At 38.7% G+C, this 23,094-nt stretch overlaps 1 protein-coding gene across 3 annotated transcripts in view; it reads left to right on the forward strand.

The window, feature by feature from the left end:
* MAGI3 (membrane associated guanylate kinase, WW and PDZ domain containing 3) overlaps window positions 1-23,094 on the forward strand; it is a 248,229-nt gene that overhangs the window by 127,900 nt on the left and 97,235 nt on the right. For all 3 annotated transcript variants that reach the window (XM_045478688.1, XM_045478689.1, XM_045478690.1), the window contains exon 2: window positions 19,800-19,916. In XM_045478688.1, coding sequence (XP_045334644.1) covers window positions 19,800-19,916 — 117 coding nt within the window. The remainder of the gene's footprint in view (window positions 1-19,799; window positions 19,917-23,094) is intronic.

A 23,094-nucleotide genomic window follows, 5' to 3' on the forward strand; every position in this document is an offset into this window, starting at 1 on the left:
AATAAACATTGCCCCTTTTGATTTCTTCTAGTAATAGCAACATCTTTGTTGTCTCCCCTACCGTTCTTCAAAATGTGATTCTTTTTTCTTTGAAATGTCCATTTCCTTACATTTTGTTGTTGTGTAGTTAATGACCTTAACCACAGTTTCCGTGCACTGTTCTTTAAATAACTGTTTTTAAAGCTTTGTGTTTTATTGTTCATTGTGCGACGCTGATTCCAGCTGTCTGGAAGTATTTTTGGGCCTGATTAACTCATCTAAAACTTCCTACCAGGAAAAAAAAAAGATAACCTACAAAGGAGAAATAGCATACAGCTGTCCTTGTTTATTTGGAATCTATTGTTTAAATACCGGAATATGTAGTATATCATAGGGCTCAAGACAAACTGTGCTAAAGTGGAACCATTTCAAAACGTTACAGACTTAATTTCTGAAATGAATGTGTAGCATTGAGCCCATGTATATCAGAGGCTAAACTGGGAGTTCTCCAAATCAACTTCCATATATAATTCAGTGTTTAAGAAATAAGTAATACAAATGTCTAATTTGAGCTTGCATAATGTTTTTAACACACAACAGCAACCACAGCAATTATTTAGAATTAGGAACAACAAAAGATTATTTTAGGGAATGTTTCATTGCTTGTATTTTTAAAAAAATTGCTGGCACATGATGATAAGCAAGTCTACTTTAAGTTTGGTTTGTAAAATCTCTATAGACAATGTTCTTATTGTGGGCACCTGGCATGATCTCTTTCCACCATCCCACTCTTGGTATGCCACCGCACCCACCAACAACGTATAAAAATGCCCGTTTTTTCACAACCTCAGCAACGGTGTTGAGTGTTTCATCAGTCCGATGGGTAAAAAATGCTCAGTGTTTTAATTAGCATTTATCTTGGTATGAGGGAAGTTGAGTATCTTTTTAGAAGTTTAAAGGCCATTGCATTTCTTTTCCTGTGCTTGAATCATTTCTCTTGCCAATTTTTTTTTTTTTTTTCTAGTGGCTTCCCTCCCTTTTCAGTTTATAAAAAAAGAATTCTGTAGTTAAACAGAAGTTCTATAGGGGGAAAAGAGCAGCTACCATCTTAGACTAAATTAACTGTGCTTATGGGAAGCTTTAATACATAACATGTTATTAATAGAAATCTGTTTCCCCCTTTAAGGGAGCATAGTGAGGCCCTCTCGAGGAACTAAAACAATCACATATGTATTAGTCTGGTAAATCTATAATTGGGAAAGCAGTGCATTTCAAATTGGACTCTACAGTCTCATCTATTTTTATACAAGGAATTCCTCATAAATGGTTTTGAAGATAGAATTCTGTTTTTACAAAAATATTTAAACCACTGATGTAGAGTTATTTAAAATTTTTGAATGCATATACCATTGATTGATGACAAATATGTAATTATGGCTAAAATAATTAGAAATCATTAACTTAACAAAATCAGTTCGATTGGTTTCTTCACCATTATTAATTGAATTGACTAGATAATTTAGTAAAAATAGTTATCACATATATATAGCCTTACTACTTAACTATTATTCACTCTTGTATAAGAAAAATGGTATATTTCATTTTTACAGGGCCAACTATGAATCTTTTTGTATGTCAGGTTTTCATTAAATTTTTATATTATAAACATACACAGCTTCCCAGAAACAGAACTGAACATGTTTTCATGTCTGCAAATTCCCTTTCAGTCATTATTAATGTATATGTTTTTGCCTTCATAGTTATAAACGGTATAGCTAAATATTTGTGTTTTGGCTTTTTCTAGTTTTATTGTTTTTAATTGTAAAAATAGTAACAACATTTATGACAAAAATTTAAGGTACGATCTTATCACTAACAAGTGTTTAATATTTTGCCAATTTGTCTTACAAGATCTCATCTAAATTAATCATATCTGACTCTTTAAAAGCCCTTGATAAATGAGAATAATTTTCTTTGGGCACCTGGGTGGCTCAGTCAGTGTCTGACTCAGTTAAGTGTCCCACTTAGTGTCCCAACTCAGTGTCCCACTCAGTTAAGTGTCTGAGTTTGGCTTAGGTCATTATCTTGCAGTTCGTGGGTTTGAGCCCCATGTCTGGCTCTGTGCTGTGTGGAGCCTGCTTTGGATTCTGTGTCGCCCTCTCTGCCCCTCCCCTGCTCATGCTCTGTCTCTGTCTCTCTCTCTCTCAAAAATAAACATTAAAAAAATTTTTTTTAAAAAGAATGATTTTCTTTTCGGTGTTGGTTTTTGTCATCTGCTGATCCTTTTCTTAAATAGGATAGGTAGCATTTTCAAGAGCATCAGAAATGAACTCAGTTTTAGTTTTAGATTTAAAGTTTAACAAAGTGTATGTGAAATTTACTGAGGTTAAGGCACAAATGAATCATATTATTTCTTGGGAAGTAGTGAAACATTAATTCCTGCTGTGTGTATTATAAAAGTGCCTGAAATGTTGGTAACAAGGTGATACGTATACTCATAGGTTTTTGAGGAGCCACAAAGAATTGATGTTAGTATTGAACTTACCACAGACTTTTTCCAACCTGATTGTGATCAATTTATGTTTTTCTGTAAAGCAGTAATTTTTGACTTTCCACCGGGAAAAATAAGGTAGTTTGTGGATTGTGCCTGCTTCTGTTGTTTATTGGTCGAGTTACCTTGCTTTGGTCTCTTGTTTTCTTCTTCATGTGTCATGTTACCTGTTTGTCTTTTCATCACAGTAGCAGTATGATGTAGCTTTTGCCAGCAGCAGCTCTAAATTACAAGGTTTTCTTTTACTTTCAGACCTAGACTTCTGGGTTTCTCCTTTCATTGTTCTCTGAAGAAAAGATGGTTAGGTGAAAAAAATATTTTTTTAACTGCCACCCCACAGTTCTGGAAGAGTCTTTGTTGCCAAGCAAATCACATCCTGTCTTTCATCAGGGAGTTGTCACCTTAATCTTTCTTGATTTTGACTCTTTATTTTTATTTTATTAAAATTTTTTTTAATGTTTATTTTTGAGAGAGAGAGAGAGAGCGCGCGCTAGAGAGTGTGAGTGGGGGAGGGGCAGAGAGAGGAGACACAGAATCCGAAACAGGCTCCAGGCTCTGAGCTGTCAGCACAGAGCCCAGTGCCGGGCTGGAACTCAGAAACCATGAGATCATGACCTGAGCCGAAGTCGATGCTTAACTGACTGAGCCACCCCGGTGCCCCTTGATTTTGACTCTTTAAATATCTATCCTTTCTTTTGGGAAGCTTAGAGCTCTCCCCACCCCAACAAAAAACTAAAAGAATTTAAATTGGTGTCTTTTTGGTGTTGTTGCTGTTTTCGTTTTTCTTGAGACAATGGTGACCCTTTCTATTACCAGTCTCATTTCTTTTAGATTTTTCAGGTTTTCAGCTACACTCCTTGTTTATTAATCATTCATTTTTTTTTTCTCCTTCAGGGACTCCTGTAATTTGAAGTTTGAATTCTAGCACTCTGCAAATGTACAAGCATTCACTTCATGTCTTGGTTCATTGCTTATGTTCAGTGCATGTTTCTTAAGTCGGCCTCCTAGTTCCCCAATCCAATTTTCTGCTGCGCTCATTCTTCTATAACCACTTCTGGTGCCAGTATTAATTAGTTTGTGGCTAAATTTGTTCTTTGCTGGGTCTCAGTGCCCTTCAGCTATTCTCTCGTCTCTTGAGTCCACATTGTTGCCAGAATGATCCATCTAAAACACGTCCGGCTATGTTGTGCTCCCTTGGTAAAATTTTTAGTGTCTTCTTCACTACAGAGTAATGTTCCAACACTTTAGTGTCCTAAGCAAAGCCTTCCGTTACCTGAGTGTCCCACGTGTGTCAGCAGTTTTATAATCTACTGCCTCTCTGCTTTTTACTCCCATGCCGCTGGCATGTTCTTCCCATGCCGGGAATGCCTACCGTGCTTCCTTTTCTATTCTCCCCATCCATCTGCCCAGCCTAGATTAACTGGCTTTCCCCATCAAAGACAATTATTTATTTCCTCTTGGCTGCATACTCTTGTGTACCTTACACATGTTTCTTAGCTGAGTTTTCTAGTTATTTGTTTATCCCGGTCTGTGACACCATAACATCAGGGCAGGTACTACCTTGTGATTTTTATAGCCTCAACACTAACACAGTGCTTGGTGTTTTCTTTTACCACCCTCTTGTCTTTTGGGTTTATTTGCTTTAAGGGAGAGGCCGACCTCTCTCCTATCTATTTTTTTTTTATCTTTCTTATGGGAAATATTTTTATTGTAGTCAGGCTATCTAATTGTTTTTCTCCAGTCTGTTTTCTGTGTAATTTACTAATCTTTAAGATGTGGTCTTACAGTAACTGGTCCTAAATCACGATATCATACTCAATCCCTGGGTCAGGGTTCAGAAACCAGTTCTGTGAGTGACCCGTTAAACACCTAGTCACCCTATTCATTTGAATAATCAAATTACAGGCATAAGTCTGTACGAACTAACTTCTCTAGCCTAATTGTTTGGTCTCAAGCCTGGGATGGTGCTCCAACCCTGACAATGTGTTTCTACTTATGCAGCCCTGAAATTTGAAAGCCAGCTGTACTCAGCCAGGGTGGTCTTCTCCTGTTTTTATTGTTTACCTCCAAGATTATATTGTGCTCTAATTCTTAAACACTTAAGAAAAAGGGGGAAAAAAACTTCATAGACTTCTAAAAAATGGTATGCTTTGCGGTTTTTTTTTAAATCAACCTCTCAAACAATATAGAAAAGTACAAAGATGAGGGTAAAAATCATTTAACATCTCACCATTCAGATGTGAGCACATTTTAGAATATCGTTTTAGAGACAGGCACATAAAAAATGTGTACCTAGTTCAAAAGTGATACCTTGCACTGAATGTTGTTCTGTAGCTTCCTCTTTTTACTCAACAATGTGGTTGGATTCTATTATACATCAGTGTTTGAAGAGGTGTTTCGTTTATGATTTACTCACCGATTACCTATAGTTGGACTTTTAAATTCCTTGTAGATAAGGCTGCAGCAAACACTCATCTGGTACTTTTGTTTACGTTTATGTGTGAATGGAGCTTTAGTACAGCTCTTCCATCAGAAGATACGCAAATACATGGCACAGATATTGCCACAGTGCCCTTGAGAAAGGTTGTAGCAACCTTCCACATCAGTAGTGCCTGGGTTTCTCATTGCCCCACACCAGATGGTGTCTGCCTCACTGTCATCTCAAATGACATGCCCCAAATCATAACTTAATTCCTTGCTTCAATTCCCAAAACCATTCCTTCCACTTTCTACTTTTTTTTTTGTTTTGTTTTTTAACGGAACTCAAACTCACCTGATGATTCAAGTTAGAGACCTGAAGTGATCTTTTTTGGTCTCTTTTTCCCTGACTCTTCTCATCAAGTAGATCGCCAAGGCTTAGGGGTTCTATTCACAATATCACATAAATCCAAATATTAGGAGACCCTGGAGTTAAGCTATCCCACGGTTTTTTTTAAAGACACTTTAAAAAAATTTTTTTTTCAACGTTTTTTATTTATTTTTGGGACAGAGAGAGACAGCATGAACGGGGGAGGGGCAGAGAGAGAGGGAGACACAGAATCGGAAACAGGCTCCAGGCTCTGAGCCATCAGCCCAGAGCCCGACGCGGGGCTCGAACCCACAGACCGTGAGATCGTGACCTGACTGAAGTCCGACGCTTAACCGACTGCACCACCCAGGCGCCCCTTTAAAGACACTTTAAAAAAAATATCCTTTGGTTAGGCAATAGGAATCTAAACTTTTAGGGCTAGAATCAAATTTCTACTTTTAATATCTATGTATATAAAATATAATATCTACATATTAAATATGTATATATGTTTATTTTGTTAAAAAAATTTTTTTAACATTTATTTTTCAAAGACCGAGACAGAAAAAAAAAAAAAAAAAAAAAGACAGAGACAGAGCACTAGTGGGGGAGGAGCAGATAGAGAGAGGGAGACACAGAATCCGAAGCAAGCTCCAGGCTCTGAGCTGTCAGCACAGAGCCCGATGCAGGGCTCAAACTCACAAGCCATGAGATTATGACCTGAGCCGAAGTCAGACACTTAACCGACTGAGCCACGTAGGTGCCCCAATATATATGTTTTATTTTTTACAGAGATTGAGAGGGGGAAGAGGCAGAGAGAGAGAGGGAGACACAGAATCTGAAGCAGGCTCCAGGCTCTGAGCCATCAGCCCAGAGCCTGACGCGGGGCTCGAACTCACAAACCGTGAGATCGTTACCTGAGCCGAAGTCGGCCGCTCAACTGACTGAGTCACCCAGGCGCCCCTAGTTACATATATTTAAAATTTAGAAATATTTTTCCCACTATTTCGTGTAAAAAATTTTGTTCCAGCTCTTCACCATGCATCTTGGGTATTTTGTCAGCACGGGGATGAGTCATCTAACATGGTTTTCCAGAACACCTCCTCCTCCCTTCCCTCCAACTTGCTTGAGATACTGTGTTTTTTAAATCTGTGTATAATGCTGTCCCAGCCACAAGTAGAATTAGGGTAGAATTTTTTCCCTCACTTTTTCTGTTGACATATATTTATGATCTCATAACCTAAGTATGGACTGAGTCACTTTTTTCAAGTGATCATTGAAAGATTGCTTGACAGTAACATCTACCACATGCAACTGTGAAGTAATACCCCAAGGAATAATTACTAAATCTTCTCACTTTATCCCCCCTCCCCCATTTTTATCCTCCTCAGCCCCACCTCTCTTAGCAGTTGTATCAGATTATCTCTGCACACAGTTGTTGTTGGTTCTGGCTAACATGTCTTCTCCAGACAATACTTTGTATTTTTTTTTAATAAAATACTTTGTAGATCATTCTGTAATCTGAGACTTTGCAAGGTTCAAATATAAGACACCTCCTTTGAAGGACAGTGTTTGGCATTGAAAAACTCTTCATATGGGTGGGTGTATACAGTGAATCTCAAATTCATCTGTTTTTCTTCTCTAACACTGATCTGAATCCCCTCTCACCTGGACAGTGACCCTCACCTTTTCACTGCATGCCCCGTAGCTATTTTTGGCTCCTTCCCCTGTATATTTCTCCAGTTACCTTTTAATACGACCGTCCGCTCTTGTTACTTCTCTGCTTAAAGCCCATCAGTGCTATTTCATCGGTACCTTTCTTATGTCCCTGGGTTCCTCTTGGCTCTTCCCATTAGCACAGGAACTCTCCAACATGATGTAGAAGCATCTGTCCTCTGTAGCATCAGATGTCTGGTGAGGTGTAGGATATAGGGAGGGAGCCAGAGCAGAGGGCAGCCACATTTTGGGACCTTGGTCACTGTTTCTCTCAGAACTTTCTGTCTCCTGCTGTTAGGAATGGGGAGAAACAGCAGCTCATACATGTTGTGTTTTGGAGGTCAACATGGTATCATTCCACTCTCAAGGCCACTCAGGTCTGCAGCTCTGAAGTAGGTTTGCCTACTGCCATTATACTTGCCACTTAAGATCCTAGGACAAAAGAAAAATGGCCGTGCTTGGTCAACGCATTCTTCCTTCAGCCCTGTTATGAGAGACCCTGTGAGCTGGGGATGCTGTTGGGGGCCCTTCTGAATGTTTTCTACTCAGACTCTGCAGAATGTGTTGGGCTCACAAACTAAGAGCATTGCATATCCGCTTTTGGTATTTTCTCAATTTAGTCCCGATTGTTTTGTATCCTTTAAAGTTTAATGTTGAATGGACAGAAAGTAGCTTTTTTCATTTTTTTTTTAAGATTAATTTTTTATAGAGTCTTTCTGATTTCTTCTTGATAGCTTCATGGCTTTCATTCTAATGGATATCCATAGCTTATTCAACTTAAAATTAATTCTAGTATAATTAATATACAGTGTTACATTAGTTTCAGGTTTACAATATAGTGTTTTTTACTTCTATTTTTGATTATTCCTCATTTTGTTCTATCTTAGAGAGAGAGGTCTTCTTTTTGTAAAAGTGACTTATATTGCCATGACCCAGAAAACTCTCTTTCAGTACTTAAACCGAAATTCAGAACTATCAAGCTAGATAATGATATTTAGTGCCCTTGATTGTGGTTCTTACAGTGCAGTTTCTTAGTTTTGACTAATTGATGTTGAAATTTATAGAAATTCCATGGTCTTTCGGAATAGATTTCTTGCCGTTGGTTTAGATTAAGGGTGCTGATTTCTTTCTTCTTTTTTTCCTTCTCATCCTTTAATGGGAAATGGGAGACTGGAGAGCTTCTGACACTTCATTTATGTTGACCTTTTCTGGAAGGTCCTGATTCACTCAGCGTTATAGGTAGGGTGAGTGGGGGAGAGGATTTTTAGTGGAGAGATATGAATAGAGGGACACACTTAGAAGTGGCCATTTATCCCCCAAAATGTTTCTTTGGAATTTTGACATTTTTCATAACCATATTTTGTAAGGGTCACTTTAAAAATCTTTTAAACTATATAACTGATTAAACATAGAGATTAGAGATGTAAATGGGAAACACTTAAATAATTTTGTTTAATGAATGTTGATTCTCGCTAGAGTCAGATCACTTTTATTGTATATTAGAATTTGTAGGACCTTTAACCATCTACTTGAGAAAATTTCTAAGGATCGGTATAAATTCATATAGTTAAAAGCTATCAGAGGAAAAGAGGCTATTAAATTGCTTTATTTTTTATTTTTATTTAAAAAAAATTTTTTTAACGTTTATTTATTTTTGAGACAGAGGGAGACAGAGCATGAACAGGGGAGGGGCAGAGAGAGAGGGAGACACAGAATCCGAAACAGGCTCCAGGCTCTGAGCGGTCAGCACAGAGCCCGACGCGGGGCTTGAACTCACGGACAGTGAGATCATGACCTGAGCCGAAGTCGGACGCTTAACCGACCAAGCCACCCAGGCGCCCCTTAAATTGCTTTCTTAATAGTGATTATTAACCTGCCCTCTGAACCCAAAGGATGAGATTGTTTACATAATCGTGTATCTTAAAAATACAGTGGGAATTCTCTAATGGTCACTGTTTTGGTTATACTTCTAATCAATCACGTCTGTGTCCCCTTTCAGCTGTCTCGATCAGCTGTTGTAATGAAACTTTAGTTACAGAGCAGATTTTCCATCTCCAGTCGTGGACATTGTGTTGATGCACATAACTTTGATTTGCAAAGACTACCGAACCCACTTATTCTGTTTTCAGGGAAAAATGACAGGGCACAATAGATGGCTTTGTACCCTCTTGCCAAAAGGATGAAGCATTAATACTATGACACAGATACTGGTGTGCCAACCAGGCACTGGTTATCTGGCGTTATGACAGGTTTACTAATGATTCCTGACATGAGTGTCACAAAGAAAAAATTGTAAATAGCCACAGGACAGCACTTTACAAATACTGTTTTTCTTTAAGTACTAAATCTACATGATCCCATCAAATAAAGGCTTCCAAAAGAAAAGGACCCACTTTTGATGATTTATTCTTTATTTTTTCCCACTTTGTTCTCCTAGGAAGGTTCATTTTACTTTGTTCTTCCTGATATATGGCTTCTTAAGGGAAAATTGCGAATTTGTTGTGTCTTTTCCAGAGTGTTGACTTCTATCTTACTTCCCTTACTTCCCCTTACTTATCTGACTTCCTTACTTAATGTAGGTTTTAGTTCTATAGCTTGTTTATCAATTGAGCTTCAGGTAAATGCAAAATGGTTGCAGTTTAACCCACTGTGGTGAAAATAATACTGATTAAAAACAAATGATTAAGGGAAAACCTACACAAACAGTTTCAGCAGCCACATAGAACTTTGGCACATTTTTTGTCATAATGGTCCACTGAGTCAGGCTTCCTTTTCTGCTCCTGACCTTTGAAAGGCACAGGTTTTGAAAATAGAGTCTCGACTCTCTAAAAATTTTTTCTCATTATGGACCTAGGTTTTCACTGTAGAATTTGAATGTACAAAAACCACGCAGAAAATAGTTTTTAAAGAAAACATTTTTAAAAATTACCCAATAGGGGCACCAGTTAAGCATCCAGCTTTGCCGCAGGTCAAGATCTCGCGGTTTGTAAGTTTGAGCCCTGCGTAGGGCTCTGTGCTGACCGCTCAGAGCCTGGAGCCTGTTTCGGATTCTGTGTCTCCCTCTCTCTCTGCCCCTCCCCAACTCACGCTGTCTTTCTCTCTTTCAAAAATAAACATTAAAAAAAAATTTAAAAATTAGCCAACAATTAGACCCTGCAGTAATACTCATAAGTATTATTAAGTATTTATGAGTTGGTCTTATATACGTCCCTTAGTTTTTTATTTTGCATATCCTGTGATTGTTTCAGTTTGAGGTCGCAATGAATATCTGTGTCATGATCTGCTTTTCCCATTTAAGCTATATCATGAGCATTTGGCCACATTTTTTATACTGAAAACATTATGGGTTTGTTTTTTTTTAACATTTTTTTAATGCTTTATTTATTTTGAGAGAGACAGAGACAGCACGACGGGGGCAGAGAGAGAGGGAGAGACAGAATTCTAAGCAGGCTGCACACCACCAGCAGACCCTGACCCGGGGCTTGAACTTACAAACCGTGAGCTCATGACCTGAGCCGAAACAAAAAGTCGTTCGCTTAACTGACTGCGCCGCCCAGGCGCCTCTGAAAACATTATTTTTAATGATGCTGCTTACCGAAAGGATTTCTTTGAGAATTACAGGAAAAGTATTTTTCTGCGATGAATTCCATTTAAAAGTCTATCAGTGTAGCAGCCACATTATTTAAAGCGTCAGCGTGGTGTGTTTAAGAGAAGTATGTACTCAGCACTGTGCTAGGCATTGTGGAGAATGGAGAGGAACAACACCTAGTCCCTGACTCCCCCCAGGCTTAAGACCCGGTGAGGGAGGCCAAGCGTGCCCCACTGTTCTGTAGCAAGAACCAGCAGGGAGGAGAGATGAAAACAGGAGTTTCTTACTGCGGACTTCAGAGTTCCCCTCGGGTCTGGGCTTCAAAGAGCAGGTGGATGAGCGGCCAGCGCGCACGCCTTTTGCTCTGACAGTTATTTATACGTACACAACCCCGGGGGGTGCCAGGTAGAGTAGACAAAGCCGAAACTGGAGGTGGAGGTTGGAAGGGTAGGGCAGGGTGTCAACAGGACTGGTGTAGTTGCCTCAGGAGTAAGAACACACAAAGGTACAGCAGCATTTTCCTCTGGGGCACCAACCCTTTAACTTTTAATTCAGATCCCTGGCCTTGCAGCAGAGTTTTTTTTTTGGGGGGTGGGGTGGGGGGGTGGGAAATGCTTATTATTGCAAATATATCCTACATTGAAATACTTGCTTTATTTAAACAAATAAAAGCCATAAAAACTTTAAGAAAAGGCATGATAATGTATTTTACTTATACATAATTTGAATATAATGAAGCAATTTCAATGCTGCATTAACATTGAATTCTACATGTAATGAGCAGTATTAGGCTTTTAGGAAAAATATATTTAGTTTGGTACAGTTCAGAGATTTTTTCAGACATAACAAGCTATGTAAACCAAAGAATTGTTTCTTTAGCTATGCTCTCGGTTCTTCTGATTGTAAATGCATTAAAAATAATAATACTAAAAGGTGGGAAGGTGGGAAGGAAGGAAGGAAGAAAGGAAGGAAGGAAGGAAGGAAGGAAGGAAGGAAGGAAAAAAAAGGGAGGGAGAAAAGGAAACTTGTCTAGGGTGTACAGGGCAAGAACCAGGTGCATAACAGCAGACTTGACCTCAAACTGCCAGCGATGTAGGACCCAGGGCAGTGAGATGAAATCTGATCCATGTATTTTTAATGGCTGCTTCCAGGAACCAGTGGAGAATGGACACTCCCATTTTAACAATGTACTATTGCCATAATTTGTAATATAGGCAAAAAAATGTGATTTCTGACAGAGAAAGACAAATACACTATGTTCTCTTATTTGTGGAACCTAAGAAAGTCAGACTCCTAGAAATAGAATGGTGGTTGCCAGGGGCCGCGGGAAGGGGAAATGGAGAGATGTTGGTCAATGGGTACAAACGTCCAGCTGTAAGATGAGTAAGTTCTGGGCAACTGTAACTAACACGGTGACTGTAGCTATCGTGACTGCACCTAACAGGGTAACTATAACTATTGGTACTGTATTGTAAACTTGAAAGGTAAGAGAATAGATCTTAAAACTTATCACACACACAAAACAATGGTAAGTATTACTAGGGGCGGGGCTGGGGGGGGGGAGGTGCAGGTGCTGAGTAACCTTATTGTGGTAAGGATTTCACAACATATATGTGTATCAACTCATCACATTGTTTGTATACCTTAAACTTACCTGTGTTATATGTCAATGATACCTCCATAAAGCTGGGAAAAAATAAACACTGAACGTGACCTCCGTGAGCAGGAGGCTTTCTTCTGACTGGTGAGGTGGCAGGAATAGTCTGCAGAAAATGGCAGCGTTATTTGACTGCTTCAGTCTGTGTTTCTTTATTGTGTCTCGTGAGAGTATGGGACACTGACCAGTTGTAAAAACTGAAGTGGCTCAAGGGATTCCAGAGTATTTCATGCTTTTCAGAGTTGGGACTGAATAAGAATTTCATTATATAAATTATTTGTTGTAAATTCATTAAGGTCCTATTTGCCTGTAATGACAGAGGCATTTCCAGATTTACAGAGATCTCAGGGGCACCTGGGTGGCTCAGTAGCTTAAGTGTCCAACTCTTGGTCTCGGCTCAGGTCATGATCTCACGGTTCGTGAGTTCAAGCTCTGCATTGGGCTCTGCGCTGACAGTGCAGAGACTGCTTGGGATTCTCCCTCCCTCTCTCTTTCTGCCCCTCCCCTGCTTATACTCCCTCTATCTCAAAATAAATAAAATAAACTTAAAAAGTATTTACAGATGGGTCTTCCAACTTTATAACAGTGAAGATGCTCTTACAGATAGAAGACGGAACAGAAAAATGAGATGGCATTTAAAATATAGAAAATAGAGGTGACCAGTAGGAACATATCTATAGTTGTTAGCTTATAGCAGTTATTAAGGGCCTTGGTGTTATATGTAAGTCAGTTGATGTTCTTATTGTTGTAAGGTGCTAGTCAACTCACTGGTCCCTGGAGCTCTTGTCTCAGCCTGTGTGAACTCTTCCTCACTTTCTAAGAACCAGCTATACTGGATTTCTCTTAGTTCCTCTGAGCACTGTGTTCCTTCCCACCTTGAGTAAAGTGTCTTTGCATGTCCCACTCCCTCAACTCCCCTGCCCTCCCCCCCCCGCAACACACACCTTTTTTTTTGGCCTAGCTGGTTCCTGTTTATCTATCCTTCAGGTTTCAGCTCCAGTGTAACTTACTTAGGGATATCTTCCCAGACTGCCCAGACTTGGCATCTAGATTGGAGATTCGCACAGTGTTCTGTACTGATCTTTCATGATGCCCTTGTGTTTGAAATGCTGCCTTCTGGGATGCCTGGGTGGCTCAGTCAGTTAAGCGTCCAACTTCAGATCAGGTCATGATCTCGCCATTCGTGAGTTCGAGCCCCACGTCAGTCTCCTGCTGTCAGCACAGCCCTCATCGAATCCCCTATCCCCCTTTCTCCTTGCCCCTCCAGATAAGTAAACATTAAAAAATAAATAAACAAAAAAACCCAATGTCTTCTTTAATGTTCATCTTCCCTGCGAAACTTCAAGTTTCATTGGGTGCCCTCTCATTCACTGCTTTACCCACAAGTGCCTGCCACCCTGGACTCAGTGCATACTCGTCTGCACAATAGTTATGGCCCTTTCGAGGAAGTGTAGGCTCTTAAGAGGGAGCTGTCATTCGTTTGTACTCTCATAAGCCTCTACAAGGGGAGAGATTCATCAAAAGATACAGATAGATAGATGGATAGGTGTGGGGGACAGGCATTGTAGCATGGGGCTCCAGTGTAGATTCTGGAGCCAAATTGACTGGGTTCAGATTCCAGGTTTGCTACATTTAGTGATGTGACCTTGGCCAAGTTGCTTAATCTCCTTATACCTCAGCTCCTTCTCTGTAAAGTGGAAATAACAGGAACACCTACCTCAAAGGTTTGCATGAAGAGTGAAAACACACAGCATGTAATATGTATAATAACATTTCTAAAATAGCAGTCCTAGTGGTCAGTGTTCTCTATTTCCCATTCTCTTCTCATTCTTACATCTGCCCCCCAGAAAGAGCAGAAGGGTTTTGAGCTTTCTTCCTGCTTGGACTTGTTATCCCCAGTGGTGCTAGAACACAATAGATTTGAATGGTTAATTTAGCCTTATTTTGCATTTCGGGATAGCCAGATAGCATTTTGTGAATCCATTTAAAAATATTAATAAATAAAGAACAGAATTTGAGGAATTAGGGTATAAACTGTAATTAAACCTACTTTTAAACACTTACAGAGCATGCTGCTTCAATGAAAATTTAGTATTTTGAGTGTCAAAATCAGTTTCATGGTTTAAGAAACACAGTTTAGGATAAAGTTGTATAGAGACTATTAAAGAGTGCTGTATCAGATGAGGATTCTCTTCTAAAATTTCATGTATTCAAGGATAGAGAGGGTCGAATGAAAAATCAAAAATACATAAGTAAACTGATTCACTCATTCTGTATGCTAGATACGGGTACTAAATCTGTAAAAAGAAACCAAGGCTTGGCCCTCAGCTGACCAACTTCTATGTTTAACAACTGTGTAAGATAATTTTGAATGACTTCTGTGTCATAAAATATATTTTACTATGAAATATGTAGGTTGACTTTCTAGAAAAGTCTTGTTCAAATACCATTTGCAGTTTCACAAACAAAAAGACTACCGTTTGATTTATTCTGTTTTAGGAGCACCCTGCCTTAACCAAGGAGCCGATATGGAGTATATAGATTTGGAGCCCCTCTGGAGCTTATGTAGATCTTCTTACCACTTTCATGGAGCTTTCTCCTACTTCTGTAGAGCTCACGAGGTGGAGGGAACAATAAAATACACTGCCAGGTCTAATGGGAAAGGACTAATGGTAACGTTAGTTGTATTGAGGTAGTTAGATTGAATGGTTGATTGGGGGAACGTCACTTGGCTGTCATACAGTCACCATAGTAAGGAAGAGAACCAGGACGTCATTATGCCCATACTTTTTGCCTTTGAGGAAAACAGATTTTTGAAAGTTTATAGCATCTCTAGGTGCGGTTCTAAGACTAGAGATTTCTAAAAGAAGAGTTATGTGAGGAATTCTTATCGGTACACAGAATGCACTGAGCAGCTCACAGTTTTTAAAAGATGTATATGATTGGGACACCGAGTGGCTCAGTCGGTTAAGCTGTGAACTTGATTTCAGCTCAGGTCATGGTCTCATGGTTCATGAGATCAAGCCCCACCTAGGGCTCCATGCTGACAGTGCACAGAGCCTGCTTCTGATTCTTTCTCTCCCTCTCTCTCTGCCTCCCCCCTGCTCATGCTTACTCTCTTTCAAGATAAATAAACTTATAAAAAATTCTTAAAAGATGTATATGCTGACAAATGGAAGAAGCACATGATCACATTAATACAGAGCTAAGTAGACTGTAAGAAATGAACATTTAAGAATTTTCTTCTCTACAGGCCAGAGCTCAAAAGTAGCTAAGATACTTCAGAGAGCACGAAATGCTTTTAAGGTGATGTCTGGAGCAAGAACAACAGGAAGGAAAAAGGAAGTAGGCTTGCTTCGTCGGAAGGTGTTGTTAATGTTAGCTGTCTGCAGGCAGAAATCAGACATTTACCGTTTTACTTCGCTTCCATAATCTGGAACTAGCAGAATTACTCTTCCAACAGTTAAAGGAAAACAAACAGCCTGAAATCGGAGAAATTAAATTTAAAAAAACGAGGAGGTAATAAAAGTTCCATTCACTTTAAACGAATGTACGTTTTCAAAACTCAACTGAATCGCCTCCCGGGAGTTGAAGGCACTGAAGATTTTATCTCCGGGTTATTGTCAGTATTCTTTATGAAATCATGGGGAATGTGGAAAGTACCAGGAGACTGAAGAGAGGCAAATGTTCCAGTTTCCAAGAAGGCATGAAATGGATTGTGAAAAGCCAAGTCCACTTCCTTAACCTGAAACTGGCTAAATTTGAAGAGATTGAAAAAATAGAAAATATTTTAAGTGTTTAGAAAAGAATAGGATGGTGACCATGAATCAGCGTGAATTTATACGAACAAGATATGCCAAACCAATCTCATTTTTCCCCCCGATTCTGTGATTACTACTGGATTAGAGAATAGTACAGTCATGTAATACCTTGACTTTAGCAAGTGGTTGACAAAGTCTCTTAGACTATCCTTACGGAAAAGGCAGTGAGATTTTGACGATTAGATTGATTTACAGCTGGTTCCATGGCCACAACCATGGGGTTTATCTAACTAATAACCTGTGTCTCTATACACGGATTCCTCAGAGAGAACTGCTATTGAATATTAATTTGAATATATTCAGAAAGTATGGATTTATACTTAGGAGTTCTTTTGACTAAAGATTTGTATTTTGAAACTTGAGTGCCTGGATATATTCATATGATTGACATTTCGGTTACAGAATTTTCCACACCTGAGCTGTATTTGTAAGATATATAGATCTATTTTTAAGTTGTGCGAATAAACTTATAAATCACTTAGAAGTCGGGGAATAATCTTAACACTTAAAGCAAAAGGCTGCCTGGGTGGGCTGGGTGGCTGCCTAAATTATGAAGAATCTTTTCTCTTACTTGTTGAGTGACAACTGTATTAACCCCAAGTCAATGTTTTTTATACCCTTGAAATGTCAAGTTTCTGTGAAACTCTGCCTAAATAAAAGACAGAAGTTTCTTTACAGCCTGATAATATAGATATACTCAGCAGTGTTTCTGTGAGTTAACGTTTCTGTTGGCCTTCTAGTAATTCCATAGTCATCTGCCTACTCCGGATATTTGTGTTTTATCTTTTTTAAAGCAAATTCCCTGGAATCCAATCAAAGAGGGAACTATAATATTCTGTCCCCTTACAGATGTTCCTTTGGTTTCTTGAGGCAAGGATGTCCATGATGACCACTGCATCCAATATATTTTACTATTAATTATTAATCTTAAAGAATGCCAACCCATATGAGTTGTTAATCTTTTATAATTGACATTTCAGTGATATTTGTAATATTTTGTCTGCAACTTTGAAGGTGCTGATAACTTTTTTGAATGGCTCACACATTTTAAATAAAAGATCACGTTTGTGAAACTGTCCCTCACCCTTTTCTTGGCAACTCTTTATCTCCCTATTGCATCCAGAATCTCCACAGGGGTTGAGGGTGATAATTGAGAGTGCAGTCCAGCCCTGATAATCCTGGGTACGATTCTTGGAATCTAGTTCTTTCTGCTTTACCTGGCCTCTCAGTCTTAAGATCTTGTAGGTCCTTGAAACAGAAAATGTGGTGTTTTAACTTCAATGTCCACCTTAAGAAATCCCTGTATGCTGTAACTTGTGGTCTGTGATTTTTATTATGGCTCTGTCTTTCACCATATCTAATTTAATGGATTAAATCTGTTTTAACTGGATTAAAATCCAATCTGAGTTCTTAGCATTTTATAGTTACCTCTGTGAGCTATACATATATTGCAGCAAAGTTTCAAATTAAAAAAAAAAAAAAAAACAACAACAACAAAATCTGAGTTAAAGAAAAAGTTTTGACTCAGATTGTCTGTTTGAATTACAGAGGCATTATCCTTTATCCAAATAGAGTGTATTCATGAAAATATGTCAGATAGCAGGCTTTTACATATTGGAGCCTGTACTATAATATCTTAAATGGGAAAAAAACAATGATGCATTCTCTCTCAATTCATAAACTCTAAATGCCTGCAAATATCACTAAGACTTCTAAGCACCTCTATAACAATCCATCAAAGGTTTTGGGTAATATTTATTACAAAGCATTTGGAACACACCTTACCTATTTATAAAATACTTAATAAACTCATTATTGGGTATGTTTTTGTTCAATAAGAAATGAGACTGTACAGTACTGATTAGGAATTAGGTTTTTCTTTCACCCAGTAATGAGCAACTACCGTGATGAAAATGCGAAATGGCATAATATGATTCCATCTGAATGGAACTCAGGTTGGTGGAGCTCCTGAATGCCCGGAAGAAGCAACTTCTGGGACCAGGGATTTTTCTGTGTTATCCCTGTAAATATCTGTCAGGCTTCCTTCTTTGATCACAGACCTGTCTCCCTTCCTCAGCATCTGTTTTTGGCAAGGCAAAACAGGGACTTTCTGGTTCATGTTTATTAGTTTAGGATCCAAATGTTATCTCTACACTTTAGCAGCATCCTGGTTTTCTGCTTATATTAACACCATCTCATTTGGTTTTGCTTGTTTATACCTGTGAGAAAAGACCAAAAAAGGGGGGTGGGGGGATTAGAAATGTTACATTATGGAATAATAGTTGAAAAAATGAACTGATATGCGGTAACCTTTTGGCTTATCTAACCTTGTCATAATTAAGCTGTTCCAAATAAACAAAGAGTGTATTTTAATCACCCAGTCATTTCTTACTCAGTACAGTAATCCATTCTGTCGTAACATTGCTCTTTGGTAATCATGTGAAGCCTTATCTAATGAACAGTGTTTGGATTGCTTTGATTTTCATTTCAAGTTCAACCTTTACTATAAATTCACTGCTATCAGATTTCTGCAGTCCTCCGTTTTTCTGCTTAACATTTCTCTGAGGGCTCTAACAGTTCTCTGTTTAGCTCCCATTTTCCCCACAAATAAGAAAAAAAAAAATCCGTCATTCTCTTATTTATTCATATTGGATCTAAGAGTCAAGTGAATGGACAGAAAATGCCTGTTCAGATAAGCAGAAGGCTCTGAGGTAGAGCCCATTTGGCTGACCAGTGCAGGTGGAAGCATGGTTGGTGAGGGGTTGGCATGAATGGTTTTGGGTCAGAGATGGCTAAAGCTAGAACACGTGGAAGTTTGGATTTTATTCCAAGTGCAATAAGTAGTCATGGGGGTGGGGTGGTGGTGGGTAGGCTAAACAGACTGGTGATTATCTGGCTTATGTTTGTAATCTCACTCTGGCTTCTGTGCAAATGGTGGGAACAGGAAGGAGGCAAGAATGGATGCAGGGAGTCTATTAGAAGGCTGTTACAGAATTCCAGATGGGAAATGATGCTGGCTCAGATTAGGGTGGAGGTAATGGGAATGGAGAGAAGTGGACAGTATGGGATATGTTTTGGAGGTAGAAATGACAAAAGTTGCTAATGGAGTGGATCTGGAGGATAGAAGTGAAAAGGAGAAATCGGAAACTACGGATTTCTAGCTTTTGGGTTTGTTCTGCTGGGTGGACAGTGCTATTATTTGCTAAGACAAGGAAAACTAGCATGGAGGAAAACTTGGGGGAGGGTGGAATTAAGAGTTCTGTTTTCAGGTGAAGATTTGAGGTGCTTATTTGACTTTCAAACATATCTGCAATATACATGAATGAGTTTGGTGGCTTTGGAGCTGGGTGGACCTAGGTCAGGAATCGAGACGTAAGAACCTAGAAGTTACCTGTATGTAGATGGTATTTAAAGCCGAAGATGGAACTTACCTTGGGCATTTGTCATATTCTCTAACCTATACCTTCTCCCTCCCCTACTACTGTAAAATTATGCCCACATTATATATTACAGGTATGTATATTTTAGTACTATAATAGTTTGTTTTTAGCAAAACTTTGTTTTTAGTAAAATACTCTTTTTTTTTCCCTGTTTATAGCTAAAAGCTTTAAGAGCAGTCAGTCACTAGCATCACTATCTAACTGGAGATCTAACAGTTCTGTGTTTTTTCTTCTGTGTGTGTGTTTTTTTTTTTGTAGGCAAAGTCATTAATAAAGATTTGCGACATTACCTGAGTCTTCAGTTTCAGAAAGGATCAATTGACCACAAATTGCAGCAAGTGATCAGAGATAATCTCTACTTGAGAACCATTCCATGTAAGTATGAGATGGAACAAAAAGGAAAGGAGGCCGATATATCCTTATTTAATTAATCAAACATGTAGAAATAATTCAGTAGAGTATCTCATATGAAATTGGGAAGACTACGTTGGAACACTAGATTGAAACAAATACTGGATAAGGGGAAACGTTTTCAGAGGTCATGCAGGGCTTGTGCTTTTAAAATAGAAAAGCTAGAAGATTCTATACTGTAACTTTTTAAAAAAGTCATTAGGCTTTAAGAGTTTAGGATTAACACAGGTACATTTTGCTAACCTGATTTTCTGTTATAAATCAGTTCCTAGAGTTTAGTCAGTAAGAAGACTTTTTTTTTTTTTTTTGCTCTCAATGCCTTGTACACTGAGAACAAACATTTTTGTATTAATTATTAGGACATTACTAACTTTAAGATCTGCCCCTCCTTCAAAGAAAAAAAAAAGTAGCACGCTGTGGCGTCTTTGTGGTAATCCATTTTGAAGTTTTATCTAGATGTTTGTATATCTATTCCAGTTGCCATAGTTTTCATAGGACCTGGTTCTTGTTATAATGATGCTTGTGTGTGTGTGTGTGTGTGTGTGCACGTGCGTGTGTGTGTGTTTATCACATAACAAGAAATCACGTATGCTTATGTTTTGGTTTTAGAGCAAGTTGGGGAAGAACAAGCAGTAAACAATAACAAGGCCTAAAAAGATATTCTAGTTTGTTTTCGTTTTCAGTGTATTTGTAACTCCTTGTAGATAGTAGCTCTCTGAATGGCTCTGAAATTTCTTTATTTCTTTTTCTTGTTATTTACTCTTACACAGTGTCCAGTCCATCACCAAGCCTTTCTAATCACGTTCCTTCAGTATCGATCCTCTGTACTACCTTAGACCCTCACCCTTTCTTGCTTGGACTTTTTTTTTCTTTTAAAACAAATAGAATTATGTAGCGGCAAAGAGCTAGGTAAAAAATCTTGATCGTTGGACAAGTTACTTGATTTTCCTGAGCCTCAGAATCTCCATATGTAAAATGTGAGTAACAAGAGATAACCTTATGTAGTTATTAGAATTAAAATGAGAACATGAATGCAAACCTCCTGTCCTGGAGTAGCCGTCAGTGTCTGTCCCCTTCCCCATTCGAGCTGCAGCCTCGCCTTCCACCCACAACCCCTCCACCTGGTCTGTCTTTAAAATGTACGTTTGACTCGACTCCTGTCCATCTACAGTTTATCCTTCAAAGTCTCGCAGTGAGTACAAGTCCAGACTCTTTAATGTGGTATAAACTATTCTGGTTTTTGCTTTTAAATCCAACTCCTTATCTGCAATTTCCTCCTATAAATCTGCCTTGTCAGATTTCAGAATTGCAACTCCTGCCTCTTTTTCTTTGCATTTGCCTGGTATATCTTTGTCTGTCTTTTTATTCTTCCACCTTTCTGAAGCTCTTCGTTGTACAAATAGTGGTGGAGACTTTGTAGCCAGTGTGAAACTTCGTGTATATTTATTGATGGGATCGAGGTCTTTAGTCTCTGTTTTGTCACGGCTTTCTGTTTTACCCATATACACATCTTTTATATAAAACCTTTCACCAAGTAGTCTATTTTATATCATCTCTCTCTTTTTAGAAAGGTTTGTATCCTTATTCTAATGGCTACCTTAATATTTTTATGTAACACCCTATTCCTCCTTCCTTCTTTTTGTTTTTGTCCCAACTGTGAGCAATATTAAATGATCTAGTTATTGCTTCTTCCTCCCTCCCATCACGTGACTTGAAATAATATCTTCTTACTACAAACAAACAAATGCAGCAAGCTTTTCATATGCTTTCCTCATTTTCACCATTTTTTGATACCTGATCTATGTCTATATTAACAAAGCAAACAGCCATTACCTACGGTACTCTCACCTTTATACTCATCATTTATTCTTTATCCTGTGAGCAAATACGTACTGAATCTAACTGCCAATTCTTATGTTGTTGTTTCTTCAATAACTTTGGTTTTCTAAAGCTTCTTCTCCGTGAGATTTCCGAGGAAGGAGTCAGAGGATCATCGTAGTTGGCCTGTGGCCTTTATACTTTTAAGTTTGTTTGGATGTATATGAAATGTTTGGCTCATATTTTCTTTCCTTGACTATCTTAGCTCTGTTAGTCAATTATTTGTCTTATGGCACAAAGCATTGCTCTTTGAAAGTCCGAAAACAGCCTGATTTTTATTCCCTTCTAAGTAACTTGGTATTTGCCTGCATGGGGTGTCTCAGGGTAGCATTCATAGCTCTTGAGCTCCCTCTTCCCTTGTTAAAACAAGTTAATAAAAATACGTACTTGTACTTTGTGCTGTACTCTGCACTTTCACTTGGATCTTCTTTTAAGTCTACTTGTACTGTCCTAGTTTTGCAGTTTTCCCTCAGTGTGTGGTTTTGTCCTAGAAAGGAGCTATAGTTTATTCAGTTTTAATTCATTAGATCCAAACAGCTGCAGCCTTTTCAGATCCTAACAGGACCTATTAACCTACCCATTGAAGTGCCCATAACTCCTCCAAGAATGCAGTGATATATCGGTAACAGTTAACACACCAAAAAGTCTGTAATTACCATTCTTTACTAAAAGATACTAAATATTCTTGGGGACAATTCTGATTCCAGGTCTGGGACAAGGAAAGTATAAGATGAGCTTGGAACATCTAATTGAACCAGAAAGTATGTAAATGCCTGAAAAACTATGGTGACATATCAGAAGCACATTTTCAAAAAAAGTCATCTAGAAGGGGTGCCCACTGACAAAACCTGAAACAATTTGAGCAAAAAAATTAATAAGAGAAAGAAAGACTTCTCCATTGTCAGACACTGCACCGTAGAAAGGACAAGACTGTGATTCCTAAGAGAAAGGAGACTATACACGAAGGAGTCCTGTGGTTCCTCGGTCTTCTGCCTAGAGGCACTTTCCGGGCCACAGCACAGGGAGGGAGAGCCCAAGCAGAGTACAGAGGATTCTGAGTTGAACGGACAGATATCTGAGTTCAAGAAGTCTGAAGTGCCTGAGATTTGCAGGACAGTGTCAGAGAAGAGAGAGCTATAAAGAAAAGGAGCTCAAATAATCTGCACAGGTGTCCCCTTGAGTCTGTTGCTGAAGACCAAGCTGAGAATGTATAGGATGAGACTCCACATGGCCAGGCAAAGACTCTGGGAACTGTAAGGCTAGC

The sequence above is a fragment of the Leopardus geoffroyi genome, chromosome C1, assembly GCF_018350155.1.
Source record: "Leopardus geoffroyi isolate Oge1 chromosome C1, O.geoffroyi_Oge1_pat1.0, whole genome shotgun sequence".
Lineage (NCBI taxonomy): Eukaryota > Metazoa > Chordata > Mammalia > Carnivora > Felidae > Leopardus > Leopardus geoffroyi.